General features: G+C 40.5%; 1 protein-coding gene across 1 annotated transcript in view; it reads left to right on the top strand.

Annotated features, from left to right (window-relative positions):
* Window positions 1-16,241, top strand: part of GAN (gigaxonin) — a 40,661-nt gene that overhangs the window by 5,832 nt on the left and 18,588 nt on the right. Inside the window, exons 2-9 of the mRNA XM_085071481.1 lie at window positions 7,994-8,108; window positions 8,935-9,285; window positions 9,735-9,952; window positions 10,842-10,963; window positions 11,455-11,567; window positions 12,640-12,789; window positions 13,118-13,254; window positions 13,743-13,871. Coding sequence (XP_084927607.1) covers window positions 7,994-8,108; window positions 8,935-9,285; window positions 9,735-9,952; window positions 10,842-10,963; window positions 11,455-11,567; window positions 12,640-12,789; window positions 13,118-13,254; window positions 13,743-13,871 — 1,335 coding nt within the window. The remainder of the gene's footprint in view (window positions 1-7,993; window positions 8,109-8,934; window positions 9,286-9,734; window positions 9,953-10,841; window positions 10,964-11,454; window positions 11,568-12,639; window positions 12,790-13,117; window positions 13,255-13,742; window positions 13,872-16,241) is intronic.

Below are 16,241 nucleotides of genomic sequence, written 5' to 3'. Positions count from 1 at the left end.
TGCTCCAACAAGCCCCTAGAGATGGCCTGAAGGGAAGAAGCCATAAGGCTCTTACCCAGCCCAAAATAGTAAAAAAATACAGTTGGGCTGCTGCTACACGTCAGGCAAAGGGAGAACTGGGAATCAGAGCATCTTGTTTACCCAGGAGAACTAGAGATGAAATTTCTTGTCCCTTCTTTCAATCTGGAGACACGCAGCTCATCTGCGTGCCTGACGTAAGAGGCAAGTTGGGATGGAAGGTGTGGCAGGATGGAGCTGCTTGGGATGTCTGGGTAATTTATACTCTGTAGGTTGCTTTTATCCTTGCATTAATTGCCTTGTTTGGCAGAACTTTTATTATTAAAAAAATCTTTTTTAATAATTTCTTTTTTCTTTTTGCTTGATTTAGAATGTATTTTGTGGCTGGAACTGGGCTGCTCTGAAGTTGCTGGTGTGTCTGGAGCTGATGAGTCTGAAATGCTTGATTTGTGTTTTGGTTTTTTTGGTAGTGGTTTTTTTTTTTAATTCTTTGAACCTGTTTTATTTGTGTTGGTCTCAGCTGCACTTATGAAAGGAACTTCTCCCTGGTGTGAACTGACAAATGTGAACAGTAACTAATGGTTTGAAAGGATTTGTTTCTTCACTGTCTGTTGAGACTCCTATTTTGTGAATTATACAGAGATTTCTCTCTGGCCTGGTACTGAGTACCAGTGTAGTGTTACTTATGCACAGGGGAGTTTCCACTCCTGTATTTGTCTCTCACATTTTATCTTTGCCATGGCTTAATATTTCAAAAAAAAAAAAAAAACCACAAAATAAATCCCTGCTTATGCACAGCTCTGAAATTCCTTGTGCCTATCAAGGAAATACATTCTTAATACCCTGCAGTGGCTGGTTTATGTCCTCAGGCACCTTGGTTTACATCCCCTGGACAATGTGGGCTGCCTGGTGCAGCTCTTGTTTACAGACGTAGTGAGTGCTCTGCATTGGAGACTACTGTGCTGATGAAATCCATGTTCCTGGTTCCTTTTTCCTCTTGGCTGTATCATTGCTTTCTGTGAAAGTCTTGCAGATCTGTGTTTTCCAGCTCTGGGCATATCCAGAATTCCGGTGCTTCCCTCAGCTGAATTCCAAACATCTTCCAGCTGTTCCACAACACTACTCATGCACTTATAATTTTGTCCATTTGACTTCATATATACCAGCAATTATGAAAATCTTTCTCTGAATCTGTTCCTTATTCCTACCAAGTTATTTGAGGATAAGTGAGATATAAAAACCTGGTTAATCCAAGTTTTCCCAGCAGATTTATTGGTGTTTTTAAAATAATGATATTAGTAAGTTACAGGAATATTTGGGTAATTAGACACAATGCTACACAGCATTGCATTTCTTAAATATATTTAACAGCAAATTTAGCAGCATAGATATGACACTGTACTTTTTTCTTCTAAAAAAGTAATTTTTAACAAGTTTAAAGCAGAGTTAATTTAAAAGAAGACATATTTTCAAGTAACAAACTGTTCATTTATTGGCTTAGAACTCTATTTCAAAATTGCCTTACTTTGTTTTTCTGAGGAGGTCCTAGTTCCAAACTACTACCTAAAAAGTGTAACACTGATGAAAATTGTCAGTTTAGTGAGTGGACTCAAGTGTCATGTGGAGCAGGAAAATCTCATCAATATGATACAGATTTAGTTACTTGAGGAGGTGTTCTGATGAGGGATCCATGCAAATAGCATGCTCCCCTCAAAGGAACAGGGATTAGATATTTTTCCCACCTTTTAAAAACAAAGGACAAAAAACCAAAACAAACCCAAGCCACTTTTCTAAATCCAATGGCAGGTGTTTCTGTCACAGGAAGGTCCATCACAGATGGGCAGCTGACTGCTGAACCAGGTCTACTCTACCACATCACAGATGAGCCTGAGCTGTGCTTCATGCCATGCATGAGGTGCACAAACCACAGGTGCCCAGCAGCTCACCTGCATTGCTTGTGTTCCACTTGTTTGCAAGATCAGCTGGTGCACTTGCTTGGTTGTTTTCCATGCTGGCTAAAGAAACCGAAGTAAAAGGAAATACCAGGTTCTTGGTGCTGCTGAGAACTGCCAGGGTCCATTCTTGGGCACAGTTTGTTGAGTGTGTGTTCTGTCTACTTAGGGCTAACTCACATGTTTAGGCAAGACACGCTGGTTGAGGGTAGATTTCCAATTTAGATTACAATCTAGCTCAGGATGAGCTCAGTGTAATCAGGGTAATTTCAGATTTTCATGGTAAACAAGCTCTTCATTGAGCAAAGCCCATGTGTCCCCTGTGCTGCTGCTGAAGGAATTGCCTTGTTCCCTTTCTTATGGGAGGGGAAGAAGCCACATTGTTGGCCTGACTGAAACTTTTCAATAGGTGAAAAAAATTAAGCTTTATGTCATAGTGTTTGTTTGTCTAAAAACAAACAAAGCAACTTCTGCAAGTTTTTGTGCTGAGCTGTTAGATGGACTCTTTGCCTTGAGATCTGAAGTTGGAGTTACAGATAATCTTAAGGAGAGAGACACAGGAGAGGCATAGCCAAAATCCTCTGAGAGCTGGCACCCTTTGCAGGGTGTGGTGAAGACTAGCTTTTATGTGTGGTGCTAAAGGCCAGGGTGCGACCTCAAAGGAAACCTTCTGATTTGGTTGTAAAATATCTTTTTGGAGGATGGCGGTGGGTGGAGTGGACTGCTGCATCATGTTTTTATGTCTGACCTGTTTAATAATGTGATTATTAAGGGGTTTTTTTTTGCACGTAGAAAGACCAGACTTTATGGGAGAAAATGTTGGAGGGATAAAGGCAGACAAATGAAAAACTTCACCATTAAAATGGTCACTCCTAAGTAGGACTTAATTAGATTTACCATGAAAAACTTGTACTTGAAAGACTCAAGCCTACATAAGAAAGTCCAGACCAAGAGGAGACTAAATTTGACCTTATGTTTGCATCAAAAGCAGATTTTTAAAGTTTTCCTCTTAGTGATGCAAAATCTCCAAGTACTCACTTGCCATTTTTGGGACTGAGTCATCCTTGTGAGCATGTTTTGGGTTTGGTGCATGTCTTTGCTGGAAACATTTGTTGGAGACATGACTTCTTTTTAAAGTGCTGATGCTCTCTGGAGAAGGCCAAAACAATGGTGCAGGTAAAGGATAAATCATCAAACCCCAATTTTACTACTCTTTGGTTTGGAAGGATGGCTTTGCTACTTCAGTAATAAAGTTTGCTAGTGTGGCAATACTAGCAAAGCGTGTGCAGACCAGCCCTTATGGTTAATCTGGAGCAAAATCATTAATTTGGGAAGACAGCTCCTTTCCAAAAGACAAGTGTCTCCCTCTAGTCTCCTGCAGTCTGGTTCCTGACACCCTGCAGTGTAAGTAGGTCAGCAAACTGTGTTTGCACCGCGGTGACGTGAGAGCAGGTAAAAGTTTTATGTTGCAAAGCATGAAACCCAAAGTGTCTGTCTCTTGTTTCCCAGATTTTTTGGTGGCTTTTCACTGTAAATATCAACAACCTGCTTGAGGTGAATGTGGTCTAGAGAATTCTTGTAGGCACAGGCTTTGCAGACAGGTGTTTGCTGTGCTTGTTTAGGTACCAATATACCAGCACTCTAAGGATTAAAGCTTTCCAAGAGTTGTGCTCTTGTTCTCTTTATAACTTATGTGACCATTGTAAAAACACATCAGTTGTCTTTCCTTAACAGTTTACAGATAAGGCAGAGATTTCAAAGATGAAAACACTCCCACAAAATCATGTCTGACTCAGGAGAGCAAGTGTTGGTGGTGGCTGAGTTCTTCATTTGAATTTTCATTTTGTTTGTTATGTTGTCTAGTTGAGTTTTTAAAAATTATTCTTCCTATCCTGTAAGGTTTTGACTGTAACATGTAAGCAAACCAATTATTCAGACACATAGACTCTTTCTCAATGTCTTCTTATTCATCTTGACTGTCCCACAACAGTGCTCTCACAGGGATTGACTGTAAGGTTGGAAGTATGGTTGTGTTTTGATCTGTTTTTCTGTTCTAAAGTAACAATAAGTTGGAAGATCCAGCTTAATTTTAACAAGAACTGTGGACAATCTTAAGTTACCTATTGGTTCGCTTTTTGCTTGTGTTTTTTTTTATTTTTATTATTTGAATCTGTTTTATGTATGTTATTAGATGTGAATTGTCATTCCTAGCAGTATCAACATCAGTTCTTAAGCCCCTGTTTTCATTTTGAGGATTCACCTTGCTTATGCTGCTTGCATATACAGAAGAGGTACTGGAATTTTTATCCTCATTCTGCCTTATGTGGAGCGTTTGAGATGACTCATTAGGATTGTATTCCTTAAGTGATGTGGAACAGCAGATTCTAAATTTGTCACACAGACAACATCAAAACACGACATCAACCCATTTGTTCTTAGGCCACTGGCTCAAGGTGTTGTGTGTGCCAGCAGTTTCCTGACGAGGCACAAGATGTTGGGGTGGATGTTGAGCATTTAAAATAGTTTATGTTACTGGAAGCACTTTCAACTTGCAACGATGATCTTAATTAAAAAATGGAAAATACTGTTTAAAACCGTGTGTGGAGTCAAGCTGCTCAAAATTAAATTACTTGAGGAGACAGGATGAAGATGTTGCCTTGTTTCATTTCCTCCAGCTCTGTCTCAGCTCTGCTCTGCTCTCAGCTCATGGGCTTTTTGGTTGGCTGGGTTGGTTGTTTCCTTCTAAATCTTGATGTTCTCATCTTCCATCTGAATTAAGGAAGACTGAGGCAGCCTTTTCTGCCATGGTTTGGCAGCTTGGAGTGCTTTTAAAGTAATTAGAAATGTTGTCCTCAGTAGGAAGCTGTCACATGCCTGTGTTGGAAGCAGCTGTGCTGCAGCTGGCGCATCTCTGCACCTTGGGCTGCTGGTTGGCACTTCCAGCTCAGCCACACAAATCACAGGCTGAATAAATCACCCTGAGGAGGAGTGTGGTAGAAAGAAGGCATCCTCCTCCTGGGATGCTGACAGAATGAAAAGCCTCTGCTTAAGCATAGCTGGTAACTTACTTTCTAAAGTGAAATTTGATAAAGGATAAGGGTTAAATATTTCTCCATGTGCTGCCCATTGTCTTTCTGAACTGGGAACAAACGTGTTTGGAAACTTTCTCGTTCTGTCTCTGTGTGTTATGACAGGGATGGCCAGGCCTCAGTTTGCTGGTAAGGTGTGGTGCAGGTCACAGCTGGTGTTGGGTGATGCAAGAGGGGATGTGGCTCCTTGCCCTCTGCTTACACACCTCCTACTTTTCTCTCCTCCTTCAGCTTTCTTTCCATATGGACTCACGATTTTCTCTCTTAAACTTTTCTAGCCCCAAACCTGGTTATTATATGTCCTTGCATCATATTTTTCCTCCCCTCTTCCCAACAGCCAGTAGCTGTCCTGCTGTTTTGATGTGAGTGACAAGGAGTACTTCCAGCTGCCTTTGGGAATGGCTCTCTTGGCATAGCTCAGAAGTACTTGTACCAAAATAAATAACCTTGTAGTTTATTAACTAAAAAATTAAAATCATGTGGCAGATGGATAACTATTGCTTCCCATGACAGATGATAGGAACAAAACCTAATCTGAACTGGGAAGCATTTGCATAAGGTGAATGTTTGCCTACATGTGAGTGTCTGTGACTTTGAAATAATTTGATTTGTTCTCAAGGTTATTTTTCTACTTTGACTTCATGCTTTGGCCTTGCATCAGGGGCTAGGTAATTTCTTTTCAGATTACCAACTGTTGATGCCTGAAAAAGTACACAGTAATTAGAACATCTAGCCTGATAGGACCCAAAAACTCTGAACAACACTTTCTTGTTACTAGGAGGTGTCAGTGTAAAGTCCATGCAATCAGGTGATTTAGCTTGGGTGTGTACAGGTGATGCTAAGATGAAAGTTAGTGATAAAAAGCACGAGTCCTTCCCCTAATCTCCCCATTAGTGCTGGCATCAACATGCTTATTATATTGGACCTGTTTTAAGCCCCACAGTGTGTTGGACTCCCCAGATTCTGTGTAGATGTTGCTGTGTATTTGATGTAACAGCTACCCACAGGTACCTGACACCTGGGAGATCCAGGGAGCACCCAACTGTCTTTTCTGCTGAAGGAAGCCAGACGCTGTCAACCTTGATACATTTTATGTTAAATTAAAAGAAAACACAGTTTCATCCCAGGGAACAAGAGGCCCCTTTGGTTACAAAACAAGAAACCCAGAATTGGAGTGCAAGTGGAGGTAGTTTGGATAGATTTGAAAATGAGTGTAAAGAAGCCTTTGCTCTGTGCTAGAGTTGAAAAGGCGCATTGCCCTGTGTGTATATGCTCTGTGGCTCATCTGGAGCTTGTAGGCATGAAAAATGCACATTGCACATGGGCAAGGATGGCTTGAATTGAGGTACACGTTGTACATTCTGCTGGAAATGCACATTTGGGTTAGGAGTTTTCAGCTGACAAGCTGTAAATCAGTGCCTGCTATTGCAGCATGTGCATTAATGGGAGTCACATAATTTTCCTAATCTCCTTCCAAGTGTTAGGAAATAAACAATTTCCTAATCCATGCCATGTTGTTGTTGTTATTTGTAGGCTAACTTGTGCCAGGTACTGTACACACAGGGCAAAGCAGCTTCAGCCCTGGTGCAGTTGTGTGTGGGCACCCCAGCACTGCTATCTCTGGGTGTTCTGCAGAGTAGAAAAGGGATGTGAAGACAGGACCACAAGTATGATGAACTAAAGGGCTAAAATTACTATCCTTATTCACACTTAAAAATAGCTCCTTACAGACTAAGGTTTTATTTGATGTGAGTTACATCTTATTTTTGAGAAACTAATTTATTCCGATATGAGTAAGTGAGGCAGAATCTGCCCTTAGCTAAGACCTATTTATGTATTTGCTCAGTATGAGTGTGGATAGCAGGAGGCTGTGACAGACTGGACACTTTCAGCTTAGCAAAGCCGCAGCTTTTCACATTCAGAAACTAATTCTATCTCAGAATATATTCAAATGAATGTTAAAAGTGATACAGGCTTTTATTTTAATGTGCTGTGCTATAGATCTAGGTCACTATATATACACAGGGGTAGTGAAACAACCTTTCTGGTGTTTATATAATGTATTCTTCATTGACCAAAATGTGGAAAAATATGTTAAAAATAATCTTTTATTAGCTCTCGTGGCTGTTTGCACCAGACTGGTGGATGCTGCTCCCTTTTGAACATTTAAAGTTGTCTTTCCTGGAAGAGTGTTTGCACTGACAGCTGGTGGAAAGCAAAGTGTCTGCTGTGCTATTATTACCTCCTTACCTTTTCCCCTAGCTCCCATCGTTCTATTCACAGGCACATCACAGTGCTCCTGGTGTGTTTAAAGAAATGGCTTGTAAGTGAAGTGTCCACTGATGTAGATGAATATTTAAAGCTCTGCTGAGCAGCACATGGCCTGTTTGCTGCAACTGTGAGTGCATGGCTTGGTTACAGCCAGGCATAGCATTAGGCTGATAACATCATAAACTACACAAAATGGTAATGCAATCCAAATGTTTGTGCTGCCAGTGAATATTCTGATCACATCTGCTAACTCTAATTATTTCTTTCTTTGTAAAGAAAAGTTTTGTTTTGCTTTGGGTTTTTTTCCACCTTTATCAAAGCGAATTCTTGTGTTTCATCTGTCAGCAGAGCTGCTGTTGGAAGGTCTGAGTGAAGTTTTTGAATGCTTGTGATGAATGAGCTGGGATAAAAAATACTTTGTCTCTTTGATGGCCTGGGTAGTTTGCAAGGCTGACATATTTGCTCAGTTTGGAAATGTGATGAGCAGTATCAGACACCATACCTACATGCTAATTCAAGGGACAGTTTTCCCATCACACTGGAAGGTTTTAACATCTCTGTTGTAGTTCAAGCGATCCATTGCTAGTGTTTGTTTCTTCAGAAACTGAGAGCAAGCAATGCCCACATTTTGAACTTGTCTATTTTTCTTTTCTCTTCTCTTAGAACAAAATTGAATTACAATCCTCCAAAGGATGATGGCTCAACATACAAGATTGAACTCGAAGGGATATCTGTTGATATCATGAAAGAGATACTAGATTACATCTTCAGTGGGCAGGTATGGTATTAAAAAATCCCCTAAACCTCAATTGGACTAGTTGGCAAAATAACTTGAGTTTTAGCACTGCTATCCTGAAGGATGTTTAAAGCTTTGATAAAACTTCTGTCAAATGGGGCTGTGAATGTAAAGTAGGCTCTGCAGGATTTGTCTCTGCTCTACTTGTGCAGCTGGGGAGACTTTAAAATTTAGAGTTGATGCCAAATGCTTGGATTAAAGTTGGTGACCACCTTCAGTAACATGCTTTAAAGCAAGCAGTGTTTGTCAGCTGTGCCAGAAGACTGTGGTTTGATAGCCATACAGATGGAGACCCCATCACTGAGCATTACAATACACCAGGCATCCTCCCTCCCTGACCCTTGTGCCCACCTCTGTCCTCCTGTCGGATCTGCCTGCCAGGAGCCTCAGCAGGAATTAAAATTGGTGTGTCTGGTTTATTTGGAGCCACACTGAGATTGCTGAGTGAGTTTAACTTTCAGCAGAAAAAGAAAAGGCAGATTTGGCTTGAAATTCATTCCTGGATATGCATATTAAAAAATTCTTTATTTATTGCAGCGAAACTCATTTTAGGTTCCTGGATGAGATGAGCAATTTTATGGTTGGTTGCTTCAGGAGCAAAATTTCTGCTCCACACCTTCTGTCAAGCAAATGCCTTTCCATCCCTGTGTTAATTAATAAATGGTTAGCAGTCATATCAGTCTCTCCTAATTTTTGCACTGGCATTAATACTCCATTTTTCAGCCACTGAGAATGGGTGTAATGAATGCGGGCATGTCATGGAACAAATGAGTGATAGTAGCTATAACTTCTAAATTAATTCTTGCAGATCAGGCTAAATGAAGAAACTATCCAAGATGTGGTACAGGCAGCTGATCTCCTGCTGCTTACAGACTTAAAAACTCTCTGCTGTGAGTTTTTAGAAGGTTGCATAGCTGCTGAGAACTGTATTGGTATTCGGGACTTTGCACTGCACTATTGTTTGCATCATGTTCACTACCTTGCCTCAGAGTATCTGGAAACTCACTTTCGAGATGTCAGCAGCACAGAGGAATTCTTGGAACTGACTCCTCAAAAACTGAAAGAAGTGCTGTCGATGGAAAAGCTCAATGTTGGAAACGAAAGATACGTCTTTGAAGCGGTGATTAGGTGGATTTCTCATGATTCAGAATCCAGAAAGGTCAGGACATCCCAATGTTTGTGTTTTGAATATGGCACAAATTGGAGTGTTTATTCTAATCACTGGGAACTTTTAGTTCTTTTAGAACTAATCTTGCACTTACAGAATTAATTGAATTTTGCCTGAAATGCAGACCATGGGATTGCAGTAAAAGGGTGAAAGCTGTGTTGATGATGCATCAGCTGCTGCCTTTATTATTTAGTGGGCATTAAGAAAAAAGTACCGTTTTGGCATTTGATGATATAATCTTTTTTATGTGGTAAGAAAGCAAATAACATGTTTATAGAGAAACTTTGGGGACTAGATGCATTTTCTTACAAACATTAAATTGTATAGTTTATTACTTCCCAATATCAAAAACTCTCAATTATTTGCTAAACACAGAAGCATCTGTATGTCCAGGTGCCTCGGTGCTGGGGGTGATTTTGTGTCACTGTCCCTCCCCTCAGGTCCACATGAAGGATGTCATGTCGGCAGTGTGGGTCTCAGGCCTGGACGCGGCGTACCTGCGCGAGCAGATGATGAGCGAGCCGCTGGTGCGGGAGATCGTCAAGGAGTGCAACAACATCCCCCTGACACCCCCGCAGCAGGGAGAGGCCATGCTGGCCTCCTTCAAGCCCCGGGGCTACTCAGAGTGCATCGTGACTGTTGGCGGGGAGGAGCGAGTGTAAGTGTGCAGTGGCATCGCAGCTGGTTGTAGTGCCAGCGTTTGTGACACTCTGAAAACAGAACAGACAGAATATGTGCGCCTATTGCTTATTACTCTGACATTTCAGTTTGTTTTAGGTTGGTCACACACACCTCAAATACCTTTGGGAATGATTCAGCAATGAATAGGTATTTTATTTCTGACATTCAGTGTGTAGTAAAATTAGAGTAGGGCTGTTTGTTTGGTAACTGTTCACTGTTTTTTTTTAATTGAATAGATTTTACTTGAGTACAGAACATTGGAGAAACACCTTTCTGATTATCTGAAAAGCATCTAGAACAAAACTTAAAAGTAATGAATGTGTGCTTTAAACTGTTTTGTTTATAATAGATGTGGTTCCAAAAAAAAAAAAAGTCATTATTGGTGCATCTGAGATAAGGTGAAAATTCCTGTTCTACACAATAATCCCTTGCTTTTCTGGAGTATCCCCTGCAGCAGAAGGGAGGATTCTGTCCTGTTTAAATAAATTGTAGCGTTCAGATGTTAGCTCTTTATAGAAGTGTAGTAAACCACTCAGATAACATTTTTCATGTGAGTTGGTGAATCACTTTACTTAGACATTACTAATACTCTCCATCATTTCTTAGCTTGTTCAAAGTTCATAAAAAAGTTTACAGGCAGATACAGTAGGAATGAAGTGAATCAGCTTTTTATGTCTCCATGTCTGTACAAACTCAATTTACATGTTTGGTTTGGGGGTCTTCTCCTTACCAGGGAAATGCCACGTGATGAGTATACACAAAAACAAGAATGAGCAAGCTTTGGACACGAGGTGTTAAGAGTGAAGTCGTAAAACTCTGTCTTTGTCTTTCTGTTTTTGTTTGTCCCCTCCCCACCCTGTGTTCAGATCACGGAAACCAACCTCAGTGATGCGGTGTATGTGTCCTCTTTATGATCCCAATAGACAGCTCTGGATTGAACTTGCTCCTATGAGTATTCCAAGGATCAATCATGGAGTATTGTCAGCAGGTAAAGGGGAGCTTTGTCTTTGTAAAGTCAGTTGTGAAAACTTACCAGTGCCTCAAAATCTGAGATACAGCTTATAATAATATATTTTCTTTAAGATTGGCTGCACTGGGGTTATTTCATGCTTCCCCTTTGTCTGCCCAAAACTGTACTTGATTCTATGAAAATCCCTGTCGAGTGTCTTAAAATCACTATTCCTGCAACGTTTTGTGGGAATCTGCTACATCTGTGTCTCCAGGAGTATTTCATGTTTTAAGTAAATTCTAGTTGCTGCATCACTGAATATGTTGAAGGGTATCTGCAGGGATAGGCTTGAGTGAGATAAAAGTATGTGCTTTCCTTCTCCAGTCCAGAGTCTGACCTGTGACTGGTCTGAATCTCCTGGTGAATTCCAGAATACAGCTCACCAGTCACGTTGTTTTGCTCAGTGTGCAGCTGTGAGTCCTCTTCTTGAGAGTCCTGTTCTTAAGATCATGTTACATTTTGTTTTACAGAAGGATTTTTATTTGTGCTTGGTGGTCAGGATGAAAACAAGGGAACGCTAAGCTCTGGAGAGAAATATGATCCAGACACCAATTCATGGAGTTCCTTACCACCAATGCATGAGGCAAGATCTCTATCTAACTGTTGGGATTTAAGTTTTTACTTTGGCAAAATGTTCCTTTTCTTCTGCAAAATTTTATTCTGAATCTCCAGTCGCTTGCATCTTACACATTCAAAATCATGCTACAGACTGACTTCTGTTTATATCCTGTTGTTCTTGTGGTCTGATGCTGACTGCTGGATCTGGAAAAACTAAACAATTGGTGAAGAGCTAACTGTAAGATGAACTACAAAATTTCAGGAATTTCATATTGAATCAGTCCTATAGTATACTTAAAGTTCTGCGTATACTGGCCTTCTAAAACAAGAGACCTCTGAGATGGACAAAGGGATCGGACTGTGCAGAAAAGATGGACAGAGGACTGGCCAACATACAGAACTTGGCTTGCACAGACATACTTAGGTTTGGTTTGAGTTAATGCTTCCTTCTTCATAATTACATTCCATCAAAAAGTAACAGTTTGTTATTTGTAAACATATATCCTTAATACACCTGTGTTTTTATCTTTGTAAATCAGCACAAGGTGTTTATTAAGAAGTTGTTTACCACAGGATTTTCCTCTTTGCAATCTCTGGTTGACAAAGGCATGTAGATTTGGCTACAATTTTAGTTATGATGCATTAAGTTTCCTGCTTGTGATGTGTTTGCTGTGAGACTGAGGGTAGCTGGGCTCATACATGCAAAATAGAAGAGCTGCCTTTGCACAGAGAATGGGTCCAGGCTTTGCTGCTATAGAGACCTGAAAGCAACAGCTTCATTGTGGAGGCCACCACTATGGGAACTGAAATGTGGCCAAGCTCTTAGAGTTCTCTGTGGTCTGTTTGGCTTCTGCTGCTCTTTTTTTTTTTTTTTTTAATTTTTTCTTTTAATAACCTTTGTTTTGTTTAGTTGATTAAATTAATAATCTTATGATGGTGTTTAGGACTTCACCATTAAAAAAAAAACAAAATTAAACAAAAGCCAAGCGTAATGCCAATAGCACTTTGCAGACAGATACTCTGAAAAATAAGATTGTATTCATTTATTCACAATGGCATTTATGTTTTTCAATGGTGACTTTATTGCTATTCCTTAGGCACGACATAATTTTGGTGTGGTAGAGATTGATGGGATTCTGTATATTCTGGGAGGTGAGGATGGTGAAAGGGAGCTGATCTCTATGGAGAGCTATGATATTTATAACCGGACCTGGACCAAGCAGCCAGACTTGACCATGGTTAGAAAGGTAAGAACAACATCCTGTATTATTGTGTTACTTATTGTTAAACATTCAGTGAATATATGTATGAATATATATATATAAAAATATATATTTTAACCTTTTGTTTCAAGTAGAAACTGTAGCAAATAGTCTCCAAATGAAAAGAGAGTGAGCAGCTTCTCTATTTGTACGCCAAAAGTAAACTGTGGCTGAGCATTTTTATGCCTGGCATTGTTTGACACATAATACAGGCAACCCAAGTGCCTCTGTATGTGTATAGATAGCTTTGAACTCTAAATACTGTGTATTTGTGTGTCATTTTAGTTATATTTCTCTTTTTTTTTTTCATAAGATTGGCTGCTATGCAGCTATGAAGAAGAAAATCTATGCAATGGGTGGAGGCTCCTACGGAAAACTCTTTGAATCTGTGGAGTGTTACGACCCCAGGACTCAGCAGTGGACAGCAATCTGTCCTCTCAAAGAGAGGAGGTGAGGGAAGATGGAAGGGGGGAACTCAATTGCTTTTCCAGCACTCTGATGAGAAGAGAGTGTCCTTTTTCTGATGAGCCTGTGAAGATGACTTATGAATCTCACCAGGTCTTTCTGAGTCATGGTGGCCTGTAGTTAACATGTGGCTTAATAAAGATGAGCATTCAAGCAGTAAATACAAATTTTGTAGAAATGCAGTCCTGATGGTACAAGCAATGGTTCCCTGATGCAAAATGAAAATTAGAAATTATGGTTCAATTGGAACTTCAGAATATTTTTTAGAAATAAATATTTTTGCTGTTTTTTTCTTTTGTGATCTGAATTAGGTGCTCAGAATTCATACCAATGACTCATCTCATCTTGTTGGATATTTAAGGCATCTGTGTGTATAAATAAATAAAAGAGTAAAAGACGGAGAAAGTTCAGAAGGGTATGCAAAATGGTTTTTATACATTGCATTAATATTTTTTCCTCATTTGGATTTTCAGATTTGGGGCAGTGGCCTGTGGAGTTGCCTCTGAGCTTTATGTATTTGGTGGGGTCAGGAGTCGTGATGACAGCCAAGCCAGTGAGATGGTGACGTGCAAATCTGAATTTTATCATGATGAATTTAAAAGGTAAGTGGCTGCAGCTCTAGGCATAGAAAATAACTTGCCATCCAGTCATCTGCCTGTTCCCTCACCCCTTGCTCCTGCACTCCAAAGCATATGAGGTCTGTGCCATGGATCTGTTGCTCATTTTACTTTCTATTTCCCCAAGTGCAGGGTCCTGCTGCCCCCACCCCTACTCATGCCCAAGGCTCCTTGTTGAGTGCTCATTACAGGTCTTTACCAACCTAAATGATTCTGTGATTCTATGGAGGAGTGTTTGTCTTTACAGGGATATTTCTTCACGATCTCATCCTATCTCCAAGGATTTGCAGCTTAGGGAATTCCTAAACTAGAGAAAAGAAATATCAGACATTTCTGTTCCAAGCATTTATAGCTGATGACACCCATGCAGGATTTTGCCATTGGAAAGACACTATGGATGCTATACATCCCACAGTCACCTCACCACACTGCATGGCTAATCTCCTTCTCTTTGTTTTGAATTTGCTTCTGATTACTTCATTTGTTATCTCTTGGCTCTGGTAGTGGAATCCACCTTACTACATGTGGTAACCATTCAAAATGTTACCTTGCACTGGATTTTTTTGTATAGTCACCTTATTCTCCAGTCATGACAGACAAACTTTGGTTCCTCCAGTGACTTTTTTCTTGCATATAACTGTAAATTGGATTATTCTTTTTCATAAATTAAATTTTAAAAAGACGTTGTGGTCAGATGTTTCAAGATTGCTGGCAAGTGAAGAGATTAGCGTGTCTTTATTAGAAGATCAAGACTGATTTATGACAGTGACCTGTATAAAAGGACACAAAAATAGAACAGTAGATGTAAATTCATTATATAATTTTCTTGCAAGATATCGTTGTAAAGAGACTTTAATTTCTGTATGAAGATGTCTTCTGTGTTGTTCAAAGTGATGTCTAAACTAGCTATAATCAAATGAAGCTGAAGAAAAACATCCTTTAAATTGGTTATAGGAAGCAGACAGATCAGAGAGGCTGTTGCTGCTGATGTTCCCTTAGTGTTTTCTAGCCCTCTGGAGGCTGGGGAAATGCTAGAAGTTTATTAATGTTTTGCAAGAGGTCTTTGAAAGGGAAAGAACTGTGGAAATAAGTGCTCCCCTCTCTCCTACTTGCTATTTTTAGCTGATTTACTTAAGTTTTTTCCAGCCTGATTCTGTTCTTCAGAAGGTTATAGCTCATGACTCCTCAGTAGTGACTGCAAACCTGTTTCACTGGTTGATGCAGTTGAACTTCCATAAGGTGCAGTTTGGGAAGCTGGGAGAGCCCAGCCTGGGTGCTGCAGGTGAGTCCATGGTGCCACCTGCTGACTGCAGCACCCACACCTGCCACAGTGTCCTGGATTGGTGTCTCTGCTTGGTGGCATCCCTGAGGCTGTACAGGATTCACAGGGAACATGGATAAAACTCCAGTTGCCCCAGTTGCTCTGGCACCCCAACTGTGGGGTGTGTGGGGTGAGGGCTGTGCTGGCACAGAGCAGGCAAGGCAGCAGAGCTAACCTTGCCTGGAGCTGATGGAGGAAACACATGGGGAGGGCAGCTGAGACATCAGACTTTGCCTTTCTGCTCTGCCACTGCCCAGTCTGAGCCTAGGAATTTAATAACATGAATCTGTGCTTGCAGCTCAGGCAGGGTGCAGGCTGTGGGTGTTCTTTGGAGCCTGGGGACCAGGGAAGGCTGGGATGGTGCTGCCAGGGTTTGGAAGGGCCCAGCTCAGCCCATGGGTGCTGTAGCCAGAAGAGGGTGCAGTGTCCCTGTGTTATGCTCCAGCACTCAGCTCCAGGGTCTGTCAGTTATCCCAGGTTTCATTACCCTCAGAGATCTGTGTAAGGTGGCTCCTTTTTGGGGAGGGTTGTGGCAGTGACTGTGACACCTGAGCAGTTGTACCTGTGTGGGAAAGAGAGAAAATTGCCGTAAAAGGACTTCCCTTTGAAACGCAGTTAGCAAATATTTCTGTCTGCCCAATACTGAGACAAAGTATGTCATTGTCCAGTATTCTTCTTTGAAGCAAGATTGAATTACTGGAAAATTGTAATAATTTCATTATAATAGTGTTTTTCAAATACCATATGAATACCAAGTGAAAGCAGATTGACTCTCTGGAAAATGTGAGGGTATTATATCCTGGGCTGATTGAGAAATAGCAGAAAAAAATCTAAATCTCCTCAAGCTTCCATACTTTACTCAAAATAAGTAATATGCTTTTTTCAAGTCTGTGAAGACCTTATGCTAAGTACTGTAAGTACTAAGTACCTGTGCATTTGATTCGTTTAGCAATTCTACTTGCCCAGTTGTGCATCTTTATTAATCAAATACTGCTCTTCATTATTACTCAAGAATAAAGCATTAGTGATGCAAT

This window comes from Lichenostomus cassidix, chromosome 11, assembly GCF_008360975.1.
Source record: "Lichenostomus cassidix isolate B80296 chromosome 11, HeHo_3.0, whole genome shotgun sequence".
Lineage (NCBI taxonomy): Eukaryota > Metazoa > Chordata > Aves > Passeriformes > Meliphagidae > Lichenostomus > Lichenostomus cassidix.
This window is presented reverse-complemented; position numbering and strand designations above follow the sequence as displayed.